General features: G+C 53.3%; 8 protein-coding genes across 8 annotated transcripts; 2 read left to right on the top strand and 6 right to left on the bottom strand.

Moving 5' to 3' along the window:
* Positions 1-626: 626 nt before the first annotated feature.
* Positions 627-2174, bottom strand: CLAFUR5_08937 (Efflux pump rdc3; the record flags this gene model as incomplete). Its single annotated transcript, XM_047908085.1, has 1 exon — positions 627-2174. One exon carries the CDS (start codon positions 2172-2174, stop codon positions 627-629), a length of 1548 nt encoding a protein of 515 aa, XP_047766437.1.
* A 644-nt stretch (positions 2175-2818) lies between these two features.
* CLAFUR5_08936 (Extracellular metalloprotease) lies at positions 2819-3762 on the bottom strand (the record flags this gene model as incomplete). Its single annotated transcript, XM_047908084.1, has 3 exons — positions 2819-3192; positions 3249-3465; positions 3517-3762. The coding sequence occupies 3 exons, from the start codon at positions 3760-3762 to the stop codon at positions 2819-2821; spliced, it is 837 nt and encodes a 278-aa protein (XP_047766711.1).
* A 1199-nt stretch (positions 3763-4961) lies between these two features.
* On the bottom strand, positions 4962-8152 carry CLAFUR5_08935 (Vacuole morphology and inheritance protein 14; the record flags this gene model as incomplete). Its single annotated transcript, XM_047908083.1, has 3 exons — positions 4962-7658; positions 7711-7999; positions 8085-8152. The coding sequence occupies 3 exons, from the start codon at positions 8150-8152 to the stop codon at positions 4962-4964; spliced, it is 3054 nt and encodes a 1017-aa protein (XP_047766554.1).
* A 415-nt stretch (positions 8153-8567) lies between these two features.
* CLAFUR5_08934 (DNA-directed RNA polymerases I, II, and III subunit RPABC1) lies at positions 8568-9316 on the top strand (the record flags this gene model as incomplete). The annotated part of the gene is made up of 2 exons (XM_047908082.1): positions 8568-8648; positions 8705-9316. The coding sequence occupies 2 exons, from the start codon at positions 8568-8570 to the stop codon at positions 9314-9316; spliced, it is 693 nt and encodes a 230-aa protein (XP_047766132.1).
* A 1206-nt stretch (positions 9317-10522) lies between these two features.
* Positions 10523-11190, top strand: CLAFUR5_08933 (uncharacterized protein; the record flags this gene model as incomplete). Its single annotated transcript, XM_047908081.1, has 3 exons — positions 10523-10798; positions 10862-10954; positions 11011-11190. The coding sequence occupies 3 exons, from the start codon at positions 10523-10525 to the stop codon at positions 11188-11190; spliced, it is 549 nt and encodes a 182-aa protein (XP_047766439.1).
* Positions 11191-12290: 1100 nt separating this feature from the next.
* On the bottom strand, positions 12291-12946 carry CLAFUR5_08932 (uncharacterized protein; the record flags this gene model as incomplete). The annotated part of the gene is given in 2 exon segments (XM_047908080.1): positions 12291-12911; positions 12929-12946. 2 exon segments carry the CDS (start codon positions 12944-12946, stop codon positions 12291-12293), a joined length of 639 nt encoding a protein of 212 aa, XP_047766438.1.
* Positions 12947-13460: 514 nt separating this feature from the next.
* CLAFUR5_08931 (uncharacterized protein) lies at positions 13461-14591 on the bottom strand (the record flags this gene model as incomplete). Its single annotated transcript, XM_047908079.1, has 1 exon — positions 13461-14591. The coding sequence occupies one exon, from the start codon at positions 14589-14591 to the stop codon at positions 13461-13463; it is 1131 nt and encodes a 376-aa protein (XP_047766441.1).
* A 940-nt stretch (positions 14592-15531) lies between these two features.
* Positions 15532-18508, bottom strand: CLAFUR5_08930 (uncharacterized protein; the record flags this gene model as incomplete). Its single annotated transcript, XM_047908078.1, has 9 exons — positions 15532-16067; positions 16189-16279; positions 16367-16557; positions 16615-16909; positions 17036-17217; positions 17273-17927; positions 18003-18022; positions 18097-18300; positions 18460-18508. The coding sequence occupies 9 exons, from the start codon at positions 18506-18508 to the stop codon at positions 15532-15534; spliced, it is 2223 nt and encodes a 740-aa protein (XP_047766440.1).
* Positions 18509-19428: the final 920 nt, after the last annotated feature.

The following is a 19428-nucleotide window of genomic DNA, read 5'->3' as shown; positions in this document are numbered from 1 at the left end:
GACTTGGAAGATGTCCGATTCTACTCCTTGATACCGTGCTCACGGCTGGGCTGAACAGCAAGGCACTCCGAGGACTCAACTTTTACAAGCGGATAAGTCGGTTCGAATAGCTTCTATCCTCGCGCAATCCTTCCCACCGCCTTACAGCGACTGCGCTCATTTCTTCATCTTCGGTCTTCGATGGTGGAACCTGGACTCGACCATTCAAAGAGGCATTTTCACGAGGCAGGAACGACATACCTACGAAATGCCAGCCAATGACCTAGGCAGGCGAACGGATGCAGCGCTCACCTGCGTTGTGTTGAGCCTGATCCTCAATGCAATACTGAACTACTCGCTCAGCTCTTTCAGATCGGATGTGTTCTTCCAGCTGTACGTATTTGTTGGTCGAATGTCTGTTTCTCTGGCGTGTTTCTCTGGCGTGGATCTTACTCTACAAGTGGCTTACTGGCGAGGCAAACGTTGATCCTTTGTTGAACATTGGAATATGTTTTCTGGCACCTTATCTTGCGGAACCATACTGGCAGACCTGAAAGAGCAACATGACGAGAAGGTTGTTTTGAATTAATCGTTTATGCCTGGAGACAGACCACGAAGCCGCAAGTCCCTCAATATCTAGTGTCGATCTACAACCTCAACCCGCCATCGCGCTTCCGAATCCGCTCGCCAAAGATGTAGAACACAAATGGCACAGGCGTCAAAGCAAGGGCTATGAATGCAATCAGGCTGTTGCCCCAACCCAGGCCGAGCTCTCTGTACAGACTCAAGCCAGCCAAAGGAAGCAGGCCTCCGACTATCGACCTCAACACGGTATTCGCCGCAATCGCCGAGGCGGCATACACCGTGTAGGCGTCGATCAGGTACTGCTGGATGCATATCAGAGCCGAAATAATGCCAACGCCGAACAGCAGTGTCCCAAAGAGCGGCACTGCCCACTGCTCGTGGTACTCCGCCGTCCAGCCGTAGATGAACAACCCAACCGGACACAGCCAGCCCGTGTACATCAGCGGCAACAAGCGATACTCAGGCTTGAGCTCTCCTCCGTGCTTGGCCGCCTTGCTCTTCAAGAGCTTATCACTCGCTCCGCCAATCAAGAACAAGCCCATAAACATCCCGATCCCGCTCGCAATGTATGTCAACCCGACATTCGATGCGCGGAATCCATAATACTCCATGAACACGAACGTGAACGTCGTGTAAAGCAAGTACAGAATCCCGTACACAAATGCCGCATAGATCGCCATCATCGCCACAATTGGTGATAAGAACAACATCTTGAACGGCCGAACCAGTGCTCTCAGGATCCTCTCCTTCCTCTCCAGACCCGAGTCCAGCGCGGACATCAAGCTTGCATTCCCCGTCTCTTTCCTCAATCTCGCCGTCTTACGCTCCAGCAACACAGGCCCATACGTCTCCTTGCAAAGAAAGAAATGCGCAACACTCGCGACCCCATACGCAATCGCAATCACCCAAAACGTCCACCTCCAGCCCTCTGCAGCAGCGAGATAACTCCCAGCCACAGGTCCAATGACAGGTCCCAAAAGCGGCCCCATCCCAAACAACGACATACTCAGTCCCCTCTTCTCCTGCTCGATCAAATCACTGATCGTCGCTCCCCCCAACGTAACAGGACACACGCCAAAAATCCCAGCAAACAACCTGAACACAATCAACTGCTCAATCGAACTCGCCACCGCGCACGCAATTGTAAAGATTAGGAACATGATATTACAGACAATATACACCGGCCAGCGTCCGTAAATCTCCGAGAGGGGAGAGATGAGCAAGGGACCGATCGCGAAGCCGAGGATGTAAATTGAGACGACGAGCTCCGCTATGGTCGCAGCGCTGGTCTCGAAGTCGCGGAGCACTTGGGGGACGCCGGGGGCGAACATACTGGAGGCTAGGGGCGTGAGGAGGCAGAGCACGATGACGAGGGCGGTGTTTGCGATTTTTGCTTTGGTGGTCCAGTTTCGGGGGTTGGAGGGGTCGTTGGGGCCGTTCCAGTCGATGGTGTTGGGGTGTTGTGGGGGTTCATTGTGGTTGTTGGGTTTGGTGTTGTTGACAGTGGTGGTCTTCTCGTTGGTGATGGATCGTTGAGCTTCGATATCGCCATCGATGGTGTGTTCGCTGGCTGCTGGGGACGGCGTGTATGTCTTCCTTTCTTCCGCCATCGTCGGCGATGATCGAGACTATTATGACCAGGCTGGACAACAAAGGGAGAAGACGAGGACCCAAGAGGAATACCTTGTAGGTCGAGCAAACCACGAGGCATAAACGTGCAAACGCATGGCGGATCGATACTGTACCGCATTCTCGTACAGTCGTACTACATACTCCTCGCTGGCGTACCTGCCAGAGCAATGAATCCGAGTATGCGAGCCATGAAGTCGGTTGTGCGGCTTTCACGCAACAATTCGTGGTTCAGCTCGAACGCGCATTGGTGGATGGAAACGGTGGCGTCTGCTCAAGCGGTTAGGGGCGCGGATCTTGCATAAACCGGGGTCATGCATAACTTTCCTGGCACATGTCACATACTGTCTTGTATCTTTGACTCTTTGGCAGAAGGGACGGCCACGGATTGTAGACCCATCTACCGATTCCGAATACGAGTTGCACAGTCGGTTTCAACGAGATTTGGGTGGGAAATGCGAATGGCATATCTCATACTCTTCATTCAAATCCTCTATGCTCTAATACCAATGCTCGTATGCACATGCACATCTCCACTGCCGTATCTGCCATGTCCAGCATGGACTGCTTCGCCATCACATCAACTCCTCGCTCAGTCGTCCTCATCCTTCAATACAGCAGCTCTCTATTTGCCAGCTCTAAGCTGATCGTACAGACCCGCTGCGCGAGTGACCTGGCCCGCGGTGAACTCATACATACAAGCGTCGTAAGAGTAGTCCATCCAGTTGTGGATGCTATCCACACCAGCAGCGTTCGGGCACGAGTCCTGTCTGCTGGGGCAACCGCTCGTGGCAGTTCGCTGGATCGGAGTGTCGGAGACGAAGTCGCCGGAGCCGGAGCACGACGAGCCTTGGAAGACATGGTAGAGACCGAACCAGTGTCCGGTCTCGTGGATGGCAGTGGCACCCTCGTCGTAATTGGTTGCTGAGCCATTGGGAAGGGAGTCCGCGAGGTTGACGCAGCCGTCGAGGATGAGGTCTTGGGAAGATGGGGAGGCTTCTGTGGAGGGTGTTAGTGGGAGTGATAGAGCGGGCCACGGTGAGGCTGTAACGTACCTGGGAAGTAGCAGAATCCGAGCAGACCTCCACCGAGGTCAGAGAGGAAGTAAAGGTTCAAGTCTGCGTATGAGCCCTGGTGGAGAGCTCGCTTCATGGCAAGCTCAGCGCTACTGCTATCGCCGGCTGCGGCCCAGGCGTTGTTGGTCGTGAAGTCGGTATCGACTAGGTTGAACGCCACGTTTAGGGGTGCGTAGGCATTGTTCATGGCAGAGATCTAGGATCTGTCAATGCTGTACTTGTGAACTGTATGGGTTGTCCTGCTCACCTGCTCATTGACCTGAGCCTGGCTATATCGACCAGCCTTGGCGGATGTAGTGACAACGTGCACATATGTGTCGACGTTGCGAAGGGCTGCGATGCTGAAGAGTGCCTCGCTGCTTGCTGCGCTTGCGTTGGAAGCAGCTTCGTTGAGCATAGAAATCTTCTCAGCCGTTGGCTCGGTCTTGCAACGAACATATTCTTCCGCGTAGGCAAGGCTTGCCGCAGCAGCAGTGAGTGGGATGAACTTCATGGTGGCGTATGAATCGTTGCTAGTCCGAAGGATGAAGAAGAGGAAGGAAGCGAAGACCTTGATGAATGTGCTGAAAGGAACAAGTGAATGAACCTAGCCTCTCTATTTGTACCTCCCATCCACCTCTACCCTCTCCATCCTCGCCGACCGCAAGCCGTGACAGTGTCGCCTGCAACTTCGTTTGGTACCTGCTTGTTGTAGTCGACCACCCGGGACATAGCTCATGATTGGTGGTTCCGCCATAGCAGTGTGCATGCCAAGCCGCCAGGCGCAGAAGCTTGTCGCGTCGCTCGTTTACCTCGAGAGGCAAGTCACATCCAGCATCGACTGTGTGTATAGCGAACCGCCGCCTTGGCAAGATAGACGTGATCAATTATGGGCCACTCTATTCGATGTCGGACCTGGCCGTAATCGTCGTTGCTGCTCAAGTGGCAGTAAAAGAGGCGAGTGCCTCGCTAGCTTTACTGCTTGCGGTAGCTAGTCCGGTTATCAGCCAGCAATATGTATAGTAGCTGCTTCTCATGACCTCCACCTTTGCAGATACGAGGGACCAATGTACTCGATAGTGGTTGGCAGCAGGTAGAGGCCGGAGGGTGGATATGTTCGGTGGCGGCGTAGTCCGAGACATGTTTGCCACCGGAAACGAAGAAGTGACGGCGATCAAGTCAGGGCTGGAACATGGGCCATGGTATAATTCTTCCGGGTCATCAAGGTCATCGACGTGTGCTGAGAGTGATATTGTTGATTGAAATGTGAGATGTCGGAGGTGCAGAGTAGAGTGGGTCGCATCTGCTAGGTGGTACACGCCGAACTTTATATTGTGCCAAGCATTGCCATGCATAACGCTAGATCTGTTAGGAAGGTACGTAGGGCAAGCAAGATAGCAGGCGTCCAACGAGCTGCTACAACAGCACAATACCACCATAAGTCACACGCCCTCGTGTTTGTCTCACTTGGCAGGCTGTGTGCTGCCGTCCATCTCTGTGACCGTGCTGGGTGTGGCATTCTCCGCAGCTTCGAGCAATGTTGGTTCTTTCACGATTCGATGCATTCTGTATCTATGCTCTGTGTTAATACATACCGTCAAGCCATATAATGAGCGTCAGCTCATAAGAATCACGCCAGAGCGCCTCGCTCAGATCATAAACACTCTGTCCAAGTCACTCCTCATCGATCACAAACGTCGGAAGCTCGAGGTCCTACTTCTTACCCTTTCCCGTTCTGCCCCCTGGAGCGAATCTGCCCAAGTTGCTCAGACTACTCTTTCCCCTCTCATGTCGCCCCAGCGGATTGTGGCTGGCAGCAAGCCTGGCATGAACACCCTGGGCAGAGTCCGGTCTGCCAGGACCTGCCCTGTCCACAGCAGCAGATTGAGCCTGCTTGCTCTCTTTCTCTGGCACGGGTTCTGCATCGAGGCCATGTTGACTTATCAGTTGTCTCTTCTGACCTTGGCGGACTTTGTCTTGCGTCGCACGGAATCGTTCTAGAAGTTCTGTCCACTTGATGCCGCCATCTTCGCGATTCTTCAAACGGTTCTGTCGCTCGAACGTGCTCACTGACGAAGGTGTCGTTGCGGATGTCTGGTTTGGTCTGATGTGCAGGTAGCCGATGGCGGAAACGCTGTTGAGTCTGTTCTTGAGTGCTGCGAACGCACTGCTCTGTGGCAGCAGCATCAGCAGTCCGTACAAGCACTTGTACAGGTTCGGATGTCGTTCTGGCTCCAGTAGCTGCATCCTCAAGTATGTGAAAACGGGCGACTCAAGCAGTTGTACTAGCTTGTCGATCTGGATCAGGATGTTCACTGTCATCTCGATGTCGCAGAAGATCTGTAAGAGGTTGTAGGCTTGCTCATAAGCCTGAGCTAGTAGACACAGACTGAACGTGGCCACAGCGTTGACAGACCATGCTTTGAACAGCACAGTGAAGAATGTCTGTCCATCTCTGCTGTCCAGATTTCGCAGTCGCTTTCGAAGGTCTGCAAGTTCTGGTGCGGTGATGAGATTATTGTTGAGGTTTTGCACCATGACTGCAGCAAACTCGATGTCGTCCTCTTCTTTCTCGAGGCAGTCGGCGAGTGTCCGATAGATGCGTTCTGCTGACAGTGACAGACATAGCTGTCGGATGATCAGATTGCCTCGCATTTCTAGTAGTCGTCGATCGGTGGCAAAGAGCTTTAGCAGATTGACCATGAACGACGAGAAATAGCTATCGTCGCTGCTCTTACTGATCTCAGAGAGCAGCAGCAGATCTCGTGTGACCACTGCTTCTGCAGGATCACTGAGCGTTTTGAGAAGTGCCGGGAAAGTGGCATCTTGTATCGCGGCAATCTTTCGCGGTGCTTTGCGATGTAGCATGATCAGCCAGGCCAAAGCTGCCACCCTGGTAGCTTCGTGCTCGTGCAAGAACTGCAATGTCAGTGCATTGACAGCAGCTTCATAGTCAAGGTCCAGCCATCTGGTATCGGTGGGCTCCGGTTCGTCAGCAGGAGGTTCAGGAGTCGATACCTCGGGTGTTCTTGACACGAGCTCGTTCTCAGGACTAGGTGGTTTCTGGCCGGCCTTTGGAGCACCAACCGATTGGCGCTTGTCGGTGTTGTTGGCGTCCTTGACCGGTCGAAGAGCCAAGTTATTACCTCCAGCGCCAGCAGCAGCCGTGGGCACAGCACCGCCGGATATCGCAGGAGCTGTCGGCACCGTCGATACCTGTGCCTGATCTGCGCTTCCGACTTGCGACCCATGTGGACCTTCAGGTAGTGACATGATGTATCTGATCAGTTGCTGGTTGACTCTGGTAGCAGCTTGGCTGACATGTTCTCTGTCATGCGAAAGTGCCGGCAAGAGCTGCTCGAGAAGTTTTGGTGTAAAGGACAGTATGTCCTCAGGACAAATATCCATAAACGTCTCTATCCATCTAAGACACGTTGTTTGTATCTCTTCTTCCCGGGAGTCGGCCAGGTAATTCACCAACAGCTCAAGGATGCGTTGAAAGTCGATCTGAACATCCTGTCCTGGTATCCACTCGTCTACCATCGTATCTCCCGCAACAACGTCATCATCGTCTTCTGCTGCGGTGACTGATGAAGCACCATCTGGCACCTTTTGATCCTCTTCCATGGTCGTAAGCTTCGGCTCTGGCGTAGGCGCCGGCGAGTCCATCATGCCATTTTCGCGGTTCTCGCGGCTGCCAGACAGATCTGCATCTGCCTCAACATCATCGCCTCTCTCGCTTTCTACCACGATACTTGAGTCGCTGACCTTCCTCGCTGTGTCATCCCTGCTCTTCTTGCTTTCTGCGATGCCCTTCTTGACGGCGGCGATCTTCTTGATCTCAACGAGGAATCGATCGAGCGCAGTCTTGGTCGTCGTATGTACGTCTTCGTTGGAGTCGCTTAGGAATCGCAGTAATCCGCCTAGAAAGCTTGGTAGATACGCAACCAGTTCAAGATCTGGGATCTGGTCAAGAAGTGTGATCCACGAGACTAGGAAGGTTCTCGCAAACGGGTTCTGTACGTTGATGCGTTCCTGTAGTAATGGTATGAACCTTGGTAGGCTGAAGGCAGTGGGTATCTCTACACTCTGATCTGGAGTGTTCTCGCCTGACTCTGCCACTGCTGCCTCGGGCGCCAGTACTGAGGCATATGTTGCTGCGGATTCGCTCACAATGTCCTTGACCAAGCGATCGAGCAGCTCGGCGCCGTTCTTAACTGAAAGTTCAGTGTCCGCGGCGAGCTTCGACAGCGCATCGAACACATCGTTGAAGTAGATCAGAATCTCTCCTTTGGCGACTTTGGCAATGTTGTACATGCTCTCGCACGCATAGTACCGAACACGCGCATCTTGGTCGGAGAAGCAGGCCAGTACAGGAGGGACTATCTCCTTGAGGTAGCGAGCTACTTCCTGGAGCGGTCAGTACGGGTCATCCGGTGATCGTGTGCTAGCTTGTCCTCACTGCTCCTAATGCTATCGCAGCTGCCGCCAGGCCAATCAGACCCCCATTGCGGGCATGTGGTTGGTGAACGGCATACGCATAGTCATGACATAGCTGCCATACTATCTTTCCGATCCGATCGTGGTTGCCATCGGTAAGTGCTTGCCGTATGGTGGATTCGAGCCTGGAGGAGTACTGCATCAGCCATTGCCTGTCATAATGCTCAATGTGGCCCTCGAAGTCGTCTAGGAAGGGGAAGACAGTGTTTCGATATGGATGGCTCTCTTTCGACCATCTTCTCTTGAGAGCTCTGCCAGCCATAGCAATTGCATGATGGAGAGGGTGAATTGTGGCTCGCGAGGGGTGTATGTTCGCTGTGCTCGCGTGTGGCTTACTCTAATGCACCGGCCTTCCGCTTGTCATACAGCTTGTCCTGCAACAGCCGCTGCACGCTGCTATCCATATCTCTTCCTTATCCGTGTTCTCCCATAGCATCCCCAGTCTTCACTGTTGCATGCGGCAGCCTGGTCGCGTGAGCGTTTCTTCGAAGCGTAAATGGTGTGTTCCAGGTATTTCGAAGTACCGAGAACTGTCACTGATGTATGTTGCTTGGTGAGGGTGTTGTACGAGAGCGTGACCGTCAAACAACATCCAAGAACCCAGCCAGCACTTGCCTCGTTGCTTCTCCACAAACAGCAGGCAAGCTGATCGGCAAGAGCGTGCACGTGCCATACGTGCCGTCGCGGCCCCGAACCTTGTCAAACCTTGTTTCTGCCCAAGGCGGTCCACGGGTGTCCACTTCTGCCGCGTTCCTGGAGTGTCAAAGACAAACTTCGCGGACAGCCACGTCGCACACCAACCACCACATCACAGCAAACATGTCCAGCGACGAGATTTCCCGTGAGCTGTCGCGACTATGGCGCGTTCTCAGGACCACCAAGCAGATGTGCGCCGATAGAGTATGCGCCCGGAACACCACCGCAGCTTCTTTGTCACATGCTCACAATATGCCTAGGGATACGAATTGACCGAAGCAGAATGCAACATCTCCCTCGACGAGTTCCGCCGCCAATACGCAGATGAGACCGGCGCGCCGCAACGGACACGAATGGCATTCACTGCGCGCCCATCTGAGTCGATGATGCAGAAGTACCTGCCTCTGCAGCGACCTGGGCAGAACGATGAAGGAAGGGAACCCAACATCGGCACCATCCACGTCGAGTTCTCTAACGAGCCCAACATCGGCATCAAGCACATTAAGCAGTTCGCCCAGACTCTCTCGGAGAAGAACTACTACACCGGCATCTTCGTCAGCTCCGTCGCACCTACTCCAGCAGCGATGAAGATCATTCCCAGCATTCTGCCGACTGTCATGGAGATCTTCAGAGAGGAGGATCTTCTCGTCAATATCTCAAAACACGAGCTTGTGCCAAAGCATGTGCTGCTCAGTCCGGAGGAGAAGAAGGGCCTGCTGGAGAGGTATCGCTTGAAGGAGACGCAGCTGCCGAGAATACGATGGGACGATCCGATGGCCAAGTACTTGGGTTTGAGGAGAGGTCAGGTCGTCAAGATCATCAGGAAGTCGGAGACTGCGGGACGATACGCCAGTTACAGGTGGTGCATATGATACTAAAGGTGAGGCATGTGACATTTGTGGCATAGCGAGGCGTCAGGCGTTGGAACGGTGGTGTACTACTAGAGCAGTACTTTGACACGAATACGACCAGATTCGAGCGAATATCTACACTCCCTTTTGCGAACGACTCGCGCAGACGAGGCCTGCGAAGGGTTGTACAAGGCACAAAACTGCAGAAAGTGAAGAAACGAGCGCTCTCGACCGAATAAGCCATCTGCAATATCCCTCCTTCCACGTGGAGTGTGGATTGACAGATATGACCGTCACTTTAATCGAATGCTAAGAGTCAGTTCAGCCGCGACCTCCGACCAAGAACCCTTATCGAGAGACGCTGGGTACGTTCTCAACACCAACCTTCACTTCTGACATCATGAAAAGGAGACGAGAGCAATTTGGAAAACGAATTCTGCCATGGCAACAGCACGTATCGACGTCGGTTACCAAGTAAGGCTCTATAATCAACGCCAGTAGCCATGTTCATATCTAGATCTGAACCAAGGAAGTCCAAGTCTTCGAAAAGTGCAAAAAGATAAACGACCTCCAATGCCCGAACAGCCAGCCCACAGCTGATGCCACCCTCCCAGGCACCGCGCGCCTGGTATGAAGCCGCCTTTGTGGGCTTGATCTCGCCCATGGACCACAACGAGATGCTTTTGTCTGTGCTGTTCGAGCATTAGTGGTCGCTGGTGACAAACAATGTTAGCGATATATAACCGTCCAACCAAGCATGCGCTGAGCGCGTTCTCTCAGTCCACCCTGACCCAGTTTGCTGAAGGCCCTCCGGTCGACGACCATGTCATTATACCACAAGTTGTGCCAGCCCACTATTCTGCCTTCCCTTCAAAGATATCGTTCGCAGAGATGTGCTTCCAAGTTGAAAGGCAACTCCAACCGACCGCGTCACTCTCGCGTTGCGACAGACCGCAAGCTTCACCACGCGTCGTGTACAATGTCAACTCCAACACCACCTCAAAAGTTGACCAACTATACCAATCAAACTATCCTTGCGATGCTGCCTAAACAATCGGAATCTTTGTGAAGAGTTACACAAAAATCGTCACATCGAGAGACGGTAAGTCGAACAGCATAAGTATCGTCTTTGAATTGCATTGTACCTCGACCTTTCTTTTGTCCCATCACCATCCTCAACATTACCAAGTCTCTTCATCAGCGCTCCTTGACTACCCAGCAGCAGAAATGGCAAGAATCGCACCAGAAGGCTTCGTCATGCCCGACAACATCCTCGACCCCAATACCGCCACTCGCGATGACTTCTCCAAGCAAGCCATGGCCTTTGAGATTCCCGCAGATGCATCCCAGGACTACAAGAAGTACGCCGAGCCACTCAAGGACTTGTATGGACATCTCGCCTACCATAAGGCCATGGCTTCCAACCTTCATCAGACGTTCATGACGCCGGCGGCGAGCAAGAATAGGGTGTACTTCATGTGGGATTTTGTTGGGAGGACGTTGGTAAGTTCTCAGTTGTCCTGCAAGAACTTGTCTGTAGACGACAACGTCTGAACACAGTCACAGAGTATGCTCAAAGCCCTCCCACCAACCATCACAGTAGCGAGCATGAACGATGCTCAGCTCGAGATGTACGAAGATGTTCAGTTGCGATCGCAGGTCAGCCAGTTCCACCCACCCTCAATCCTAGTGTACTATTACTGACGCATCTCTAGCTGACATGCGACCTAATCCTCAACAAGACGCCAGGCATGCTCAACCAGAAGATGGAGATGCTATATCCAGACCAAGCGCACAACCATCCAGACTTCGGCGATGCGGTACTAGAGGACGCGAGGAAGCTTGATGAGGTGTTTCCTGGGAAATTTGAGGGAGAGCACAGTGTGAGACGTTGAGAAAATGCGACGTAAACCAGGAGTCAACGCAATGGCGAGCAACAGGCTGGAAGCTGACTCGCGCTCGCAGTAGCATGCATCAAGATACATCCGTATGCATAGAGAGATTCTTTCTGTTGGATGGTCCCCAAAGCACTACTGCACATTCTGCCTTGCAATGTTCACTTTATGAAGAGCAGCATTTAGGAAGTGACCTGACATGTTGGTGAGCTGTTATGCTAACATTGACCATCTTTCTGTCCATGCCATGCAGTTTTCAGAGCTTTTCATTGTCATTGCTTGCTACTTCCATGTTCAACCTGCCTAGACACAGAGACTCTACCATGCGAAATTACTGCCCACCCACCACGTTCCAAAATCCTCACAACCCACGCACTCACTACCATCTCCTTTGTTCATCATCGTTGCTCATATCCACGTCCCACCTTCATATCTCATTCCCCCCTCCCCTCCCCTCTATCCTCGCATCCATCAAAAAGAGGCACCTCCCTGTCCCTTCGCGCCCACCAGAGTCCCCCACATCCTGCCATGCTTCAAGCCTTTCACCCTGGTTAATCGAGCCTCCGTAGAGGGTTGATCACTCCAAGGGTGTAAAAATGTAAGCTCGAAGATGATACTCCAATGGTCGTTCGCATCCTCCGAAGAGATGTGATCATTCCAATTGGTGTAGGGTTGTAAGCTCGAAAATTATGATTCATCATCTAGGTCGATCCCATCCTCCGTAGAGTTTAGATCAGTCCATTCGGTGTGGATCTGTATGTTCGAGAGTTGGGGTTCTGTGGTGATTTGTTTTGTTGGGGTATAATTTTTGTTGTTGGTGTGAGGATGTTGAGTGGGTTGGAGATCCAGGTCTGTGATGGCGAGACGTGGTGTTTTCTTCTTGGTAGGTTGTGTTGGGTATGTTGAATGCTTGGAAAGGGGTGATGGGTGCGAAGAAGCTCCAAGTATAGTGTGCAAACGCGGTGAGTTTCGAAGCGTGTGGCTGCAAATGGTATGTGGCGGGTCTGCGAGTCGTAGTCTTTGTCTCAGTGTGGTGTATCCGCCGTGATCGTATCGTCGTCTCAGTGTGTGATGTTCGTCGTATGTCGCCCCTTGCTTCATCACCGTTTCTTGGCGCTTTTCAGGCTGTTAACCATATCCCGAGAGACGTAATTTGGGTCCTTCCGACGAGCAGCTTCCTTGAGTTCATCGTTTCTCCGCCGTCGTTCTCGGTCAGCCTCGTCTTGCTTTTGGCAGTGGTCCTTGCAAAGTGGCTCGAGGATCGCGAGGAGTGGGGCCCTGTTCACGCGGTTTGCTGAGAACGTTATGCCGTGATAATGGAGGAGGAGCGCCTTCATCTGGTCGTTCTTGATCGGATCCCAGCCCCGACCGCTGGCTGCAAGGGAACTGCGGTAGGCTTCCATGACCTGTATCTCATCCGGACAGCCTCCTGGTCGCTTCTCTCCTCGAGCGTGTGGAGTGGTCTCGGCCTTGGTATATTTCGGACTCGCAGGCTTTGGCTTCTTCGTTTGTGCGTCCGCCGTCTTTCGCTTCTTTGAAGGCGCTGGCTGACGATCAGGTGCGCTTGTTGCGCTGTCATCTCCACGACCTGCATCGTACTTGCGCTTGCCGCCAGTCTTGGGGGGCTTCTGCGTAGGTGGGTCTTCCACGATGATGAGCTCTCCATCTTCGAGATCCGCATCTGTGGTAGTGACTCGGCCAGCAGGCTCACCAAGCTTGAGCTTGAGCGTCGTCTTACTCTGCACAGGCTTCGCATTCTCAGCCTTCGCGTCGAGCACATTCGGTTGACGTGGAGCGGTGTTTGTTACTGGCTTCTTCAACGACTGCGATGCTCCTGTCAAAGACTGTGGTGTGGTTCGCCCAGTAGAAGCTCCAGAAGCAGTCGAACCAGCTCCTGATGGGCTGGTCGAGGTTGAAGTGCTTGCCCACGACTCTGTTGTTGGTTCGGGACGCTTGTTCGGCTTCGTAGGCTTCTGTGCTCTCGCTTCTTGCTTCGAGCCTGCTGATACTGCCTTCTGCTCGCCAGCAAGTGATGCTGGTACGTCGTACAAAGTACCTTCCGCAGCCTCCTTTGTCTTTGCGTTTTGTGTCTTTGTCTTCTTGTTCTTCGAGTCGGATGAATCAGAAGCGCCATCAATATTGCTCTCGGAGGCTTTTCGCTTCTTGTTCTTGGGATGCTCATCCTTGGGCTTCTTCGCCTTGAGCTCCTGAGATTTGGGCTTCTTCGCTTGGACTCCTCAGCCTTGGGCTCCTCGACCTCGACTGAATCGTCAGGCCCGAAAAGCGCATCGTAAAGCTGAGCCTCCAGCTCGAACACCTGGCGCTCCGATTTGCTCATCATCTTTGAAGCGCATGTTCGCCGGCTGATCTTCCACGCCTGCCTCGCTAGCAACGCGCTTCTTGTTTGTTGGAGCTGGAGGATCGCAGAGCGGCGCCTTCCCACTCTTGTTCTCCGAGCTCTTTTGCTCCTGCTGTACCTCTGGCTTCGGCTCTGCTGCTGCCGGAGGCTGAGCATCCGGTGATGGCAGTGCGTCTTGCTCGTTGGCGACGATGACCTTTTCGTGCTCCTTAGCTGACTTGTCGTCAACCAAAGCAGAAGTTGGGGTCGCTCGTGTCGCCTCTGCCTGTGGAGGACTGACCTTCGCATCCGCCTTTTGCTGCAAGACCTTGAGACGCCGGTCCAGCATCGGGTTTGCAGCAGTCTGCTTCTTCTCGTACCACTCATAGCCAAACTCAATCCTTCCTTCGCCGTCAAGGATCTCGTCGATGTCTTCACTCTCTAGACAAGCCTCGAAGTGCTCCTCATCATCACCGAGCTCAGGAAAGAGTTCCGGAGTATCGTGCTTCAATGTATCCAGGATGACTGTGCCGAAGTTGCAGGGGCCTTGACCCGGCAGCGGTGACTCGCTACACAGATTGAAGCCTGTGATTTGGTGCTCCTGTAGCCCGTCCAGCTTGATAACCTGCAACACATTCAGATGGGTAGTGTCATCGAAGTCGAGAGTGTTGAAGACCGCGATGGCGATGGGACCATATGTGATGGCGACAGCCTTGTCGTAGTCGGGCCAATTGTGGAGGCGAAAGAGTGGCAATAGCATCTTTGCCAACCGACTCTGGCTTAGACGACCATCAGTGCCCATAGCTTGCACGACCTTAGCCTTGCGCTCGGACTTCGCAGCATTGTGCGACGTCTTCTTGTAGGAAGAGATGCACAAAAAGGGCTCACCACCGTCTTCGTGGCGTAGGCTAATGGTCAATGTGTCGCGATCATGGACCACTTCCCCGGAGCGTAGCAATTGGTAAGCGAAGTCGCCGTTTCTCGCCTTGGTCGAGATTTCCAGTGGTTGTGATAGCAGAGAGGCGCCGGCAGCCGCGCCGGTAGTGGTACTACCGGGCGGCATGTTGTCGCGCGCCTCGAGCCGAGTCGGAAGTGGTGTGCGCAGTCGAGGAGTGATGTCGCGATGTGCAGTAATGTCGGACAACCTCGAGATGGCAGTAGAGATGTGCGCGTGCAGCAGTGGCGGTGGTCGGCAGTGGTGTCGCGGTGGTGTGACTCGGCGTTGACAAGTGTGGTGGTGGTGGTGGTGGTGGTCGGAAGTTGCGAAGTGAGAGTGTTTGTTTTTGTCGGAAGAAAGTGAAGGAAGGAAGAGGCGCGGCGGGTTTGACGTAATGCCAAGGCTTCGAAAGCTCGAAGTGAATGTTGCTCGAGCCTGTGATTCACTAGTCAGCATTGCATGTTGCGTCGCGCGTTCACGAATACTTACGAGTCGAGATGACAGGCTGTGTCGAGGTAGTGCGACTCGTCAATGATGAGCGCTTTGCTTTGCAGTCGAGCTATCGGAGTGTTTGAGCGAAGAGATGATGTCGCGAATCGGCGACTGTCTGGACTCGGACGCTGCGCGGTAGTTGTCGCACTTGGTCGCTGGGCGCAGTGGGGAGACAGTCTGTCGTGATGGGAAGAGTTGGAGGACTCGCGGTGTCTAAGTGCAAAGTTGTCGAAGTCTCTTGCTATTGACGAAGCGGGACAATTGCTGTGGGAAGTGCGGCTTCTAGCCGCTGATGCGTGGGACCCACTTGCCGGCTGCCGTGAAGTGAATGTCAGAAAAAAAAGAAGTGCACGTCCTGACGCGCTGGCGGAGCCTGATCCATATACCAGCGACGAAAGCTGTGATGTCTCACAAGACAATGGCGAAGCCGCACTGTCTTGATCGACCTCGCCTTCGTCCTGACAGGGTCTATGGACGTCTCGAGAATGTCTTATGTCCTCGATCTCGCATGAGACAGCAGTTTGTTGAACTCGTCGAGTGATCGCATCTTGCATCCCAAATCACTCTATCACAATCACACCTTCTTCTCAGCCAACCTAAACATCTCCCCATCCCATCCATACGCCCTATTAAGCCGCCTCCCATGCCGTCTCGCAACCCAGTACGGGATCTTCGGACTCGGATGCGGCTCGTGGAATTGTATACTCCTCTCTACATCCAGCCTCGTCGGGCTGAACTGCCAAATGCTTCCGTACAACTTCTCGTGCTTGAAGCCTGTCGATACTAGAGCGTGAACGAAGTCCATCCATGGGACCTCGCCGGGGTTGGAGTTGGAAGAGGGTGTGTAGAAGATGGTTCTGAAGACTTTGAGGGCGCGGGCGTCGACTTCGAAGGTTGGCTGTTGGTCTAGGGAGATGAGGTTGGACTGTGCGGTGGCGTCGTTTGCAGTGGAGGGTTCAGGAGCGCCTACGCCGCGGGTCTTTTGCTTTGTCTTTGACTGGTGTGCTGCGGGATCTTTCTTGGTTGTGCTCTCAGTCCGCCGCTCCAGATCGAAGTAGATTTCGGAAAGTGGCTTGCAGAGAGCCTCTATTGTGTCATTTGCAGGAGCACCTACATGCGTACAAGTGTTAGCTATGCCTGTGCGGACGACGAGAGAGTATTCCAGAAGCGGATGCTGAGGAGGAGTGAAGCAAGCATCAATCGTGACGCTGCAACGCTGCTGGTAACGTACCTTTCTTCCCCTGCTTAGACTCCGGTTCAACCCACTCAGGCGTCCGCTGCAGCAGCCTAGGCTGCAACATCAATCGCCGAGTCGCAGTATCCTGCAGATCTCCAGCATTACGATGCAACAGCTCATCCACTTTCGTCCAAAATGCATCAAGGTCCTGCTAAGCTTTCCGCAAAGTCACCGTATTCTCCTTCGTCCTACGCTTCTGGACAGGATACTCGAATCGACCATCCGTGGGTGCTCCATAACGGGCTAACAAAGTCTCACTGCCCTTGGTAGCATTAAAGAGCCGCACCCATGGCTGGCGGCGCTTGTCGAAGTCCGCATCGATATCGTCCTGCAGGTCTACCAACTGGTCCTCGAACATGTTGGCTCAAGGTTGATACAGGTCAGTCTGGTGTAAGCACTCGCAGAGGATGGACAGATCACCGATTTGTGCTGCCACATACGACGATATGAGGTCCTTTGGCTGGGGATCTGAGTCGATGATGTGCTGAAGCTGATCCACAATGTTGGTCATCCTCAGAAGAAATACTGTCCTCTCGTCCTGCCAGAGTGTGCGGACTAGCCATAGGATGATACGCTCCGGGTCTTGGAGGTGAACACCGGGCTTGGACACGAGGACGTTTGAGGTCTGCTTAGGATCGTCGTGAGGCTGGTGCACGAAGTATTTTCTCCATGGAGGGGATGCAAGGAATGAGACTTTCAGCTGACCGATGGGACCCTATCAAACACAGCATGTCAGCTATGCTCAAGAAATATGTGGCGATGTTTCAGTAGCCGGGGCCGAGCAGGGAGTGCGGCACGCGTTTCTCGAACTGGGTACGCGCTGCTTCCCTCCGGTACTCACATGTGTGAACTGCGTCAAAACATGTCGGAAACCAAGGATGGCGAAGAGATACTCCTCTGGAAGGTCATCTTCTGCTTTGATCTCGGAAGCATACTTCTTTTCCAGCTCTCCGAGCTCGACTGATCGCCTGTGCAGCTCGGTCCACTGCTCAAGTAGGATATGCGCGATCGTCACCTCATCACCTGATCCGGTCGGTTGATCGTCATGACAAGCAGCAGCAGCAGCAGCTTGACTTGCCTATGACACGGGCCCATAGAATCTCCTCCTTGTTGAACCGGAAGACCGGATGAGTTTGATCTCGTGCATCTTTCAGCATCTCTTGCCGATGCTCTCGGGCGTCGCGCATGGTGTACGAGAAGTACGATGGGTCTTCTCGGAGTGACCACAAGTGGTCTTCTACAGCATCACGCTTGGCCGCTAAGAGACTTTGGATGCGGTTCCAGTCGAGTCGGGCGGGCAGTCGATAGGCAGCTTCGGCTTTCATCAAGGCTAACGACGCCAGACCTGTCTCCTGCTCGGATATAGAAGGCGGTGCTGGTTGGAAAGGTGACTCCAGCAGGTTGTCCATGCTGACATCGTGTAGAATCTCTTTGGCGCACTTCACGAGGAAGTCGATTGTCTTTTCTTGAGACTCAAGGATCAATAGACCTTCGCCGGGCTGCATGTGTTTGCGAGTGTGTAGCCACTGGAAAGCATCGGGATGATCGTCCCAGGACAGTAGTTGACCGTACTCGGATTCTTCAGTCTTGCCATTGAAGAGTATTACATACTCATTCAGAAACACTGGAGAAATGGCATGGTTGATCACACCGATGTGCATGGCTTCGAAGTCAGCAGCAGCAAAGTCCGAAGGCGGGTTGCGACCACGCGCATTCAGAAACAGAAGAAGAGTCTGTGTGCTGTCAGTCAACACCATGACCCTTCACACTTACCAGCTACGACATTCAGAGCGTGCAATGATGCTTACCTTCGGTTTGGTCAGATCCTCTTAGATCCCCCAGCATCACGGAGTTTCTTGAATGCTTCGAAGTCTGCTCGGTGCTTCGCTGGCATGGTTCCACCCCAAGCCGCAAGCAGAATTCTGCGTTTCTGTTCTTTGGTCTTCTTCAGCCAACGTTTCTGTATGGTACTCTCGTACCCCTCCAGAATGTTTTGTAGCAGGCGATAATCCTTGAAGATGTTCGCAACGCGTTCGTTGCGTTGTTTGCGAACGGAATCTGGTGTAGCAATATCGGGCATAGGGAAGCCTCCCGGGCCACCCATACCTGTCAGACGGAGGAGCGTTAGCTATACTCGGAGTGTGCGTAGCAGTATCTTCCAGAATGGTGTATCAAGCGGGCAACAATGCTTCGTGCATTGCATGTTTCTAACACTTTATCTCGTTTTGGGCGAAAACTTGCTGCCTCATCTTCTTGAGAACATACCCAAGGCTCGTAGCATAGCCTCCGGATTCTTGTAGAAGTCGTCCGCCATTGCGAGAAGCTAGGTCGTTCTATCCTGTTCTGAATCACCGGATCGTGGAGACTCATACACAGGTCATGTCACTGTATCAGTAGAGCCGTCGCGCAATGAATCAAACAAAGAAGTCAATTTGGAGATTCGAATCGATGTGCAACAGTATAATAAGGGCGATGGGAAAGAGAGAGCAGGCGTTGAACTTAAACGGCGTTTGGTCTTCCTGGGGCCTGCAGGTGCGCAGATCACCCCCAGGAAGCGGCAGGGCCCGGCGGCTATATCCCAGTAAACAGCAGCCTATTTGGGAGGTCATAATGACCTGTCAAACCGCAGCAACCAGAGACCTATACGATCCGAACGTCGGCCAGAACCGCGCCTGGAACATCTCTCGCGAGTTCCACATTCTGCACCCAGTAGCCCTCACCGTCAAGGTGAATGCCTTTGTCGTTGTCGTTACGAAACGAGATACCCAGTCGGATGTGATTATCGTCGTGAGAAGCAAATGTTCCAAGGACCAAACATTTACGGTCCGTAAGCCAGAAGAGTAGGACTGCACCTGTGGTCTCGTAGTTGGTGAAATTGATGCTGGCATCAACGTCTGGCGACTGATCGCGAGTCAGCCAGCTGCAGCGCGCACAAGTGCACAGGAGTCTCGAATCTGTTGCGTCGGAGTCGCGGGCTATGAAGCTCAATGGAGAGTCGTTTCGAAGAGCGATGTTGGTACCAATGCCGCGGTGCGAGGACTGCCATGTTGCGTCGAGCTTAGCTCGGCAGTGATAGCCACGAAGTGTGAGATGTCCAGAGGGGACCTGCCCGAACGGGTTGTGCCTGCTGGGCACACATTCGTGTGAGTCGAGTTCTGGCGTATATGGTGTTGTGGAGGCATGATTGAAGGTGACGCCCCTAGGGTGAGGGTGCGATACCCAACTCCTGCTTGG

Source organism: Fulvia fulva, chromosome 9, assembly GCF_020509005.1.
Source record: "Fulvia fulva chromosome 9, complete sequence".
NCBI classification, from domain to species: Eukaryota; Fungi; Ascomycota; class Dothideomycetes; order Mycosphaerellales; family Mycosphaerellaceae; genus Fulvia; species Fulvia fulva.
The sequence above is the reverse complement of the archived record's forward strand: the minus strand, read 5'-3'. Positions and strand labels throughout refer to the sequence as shown.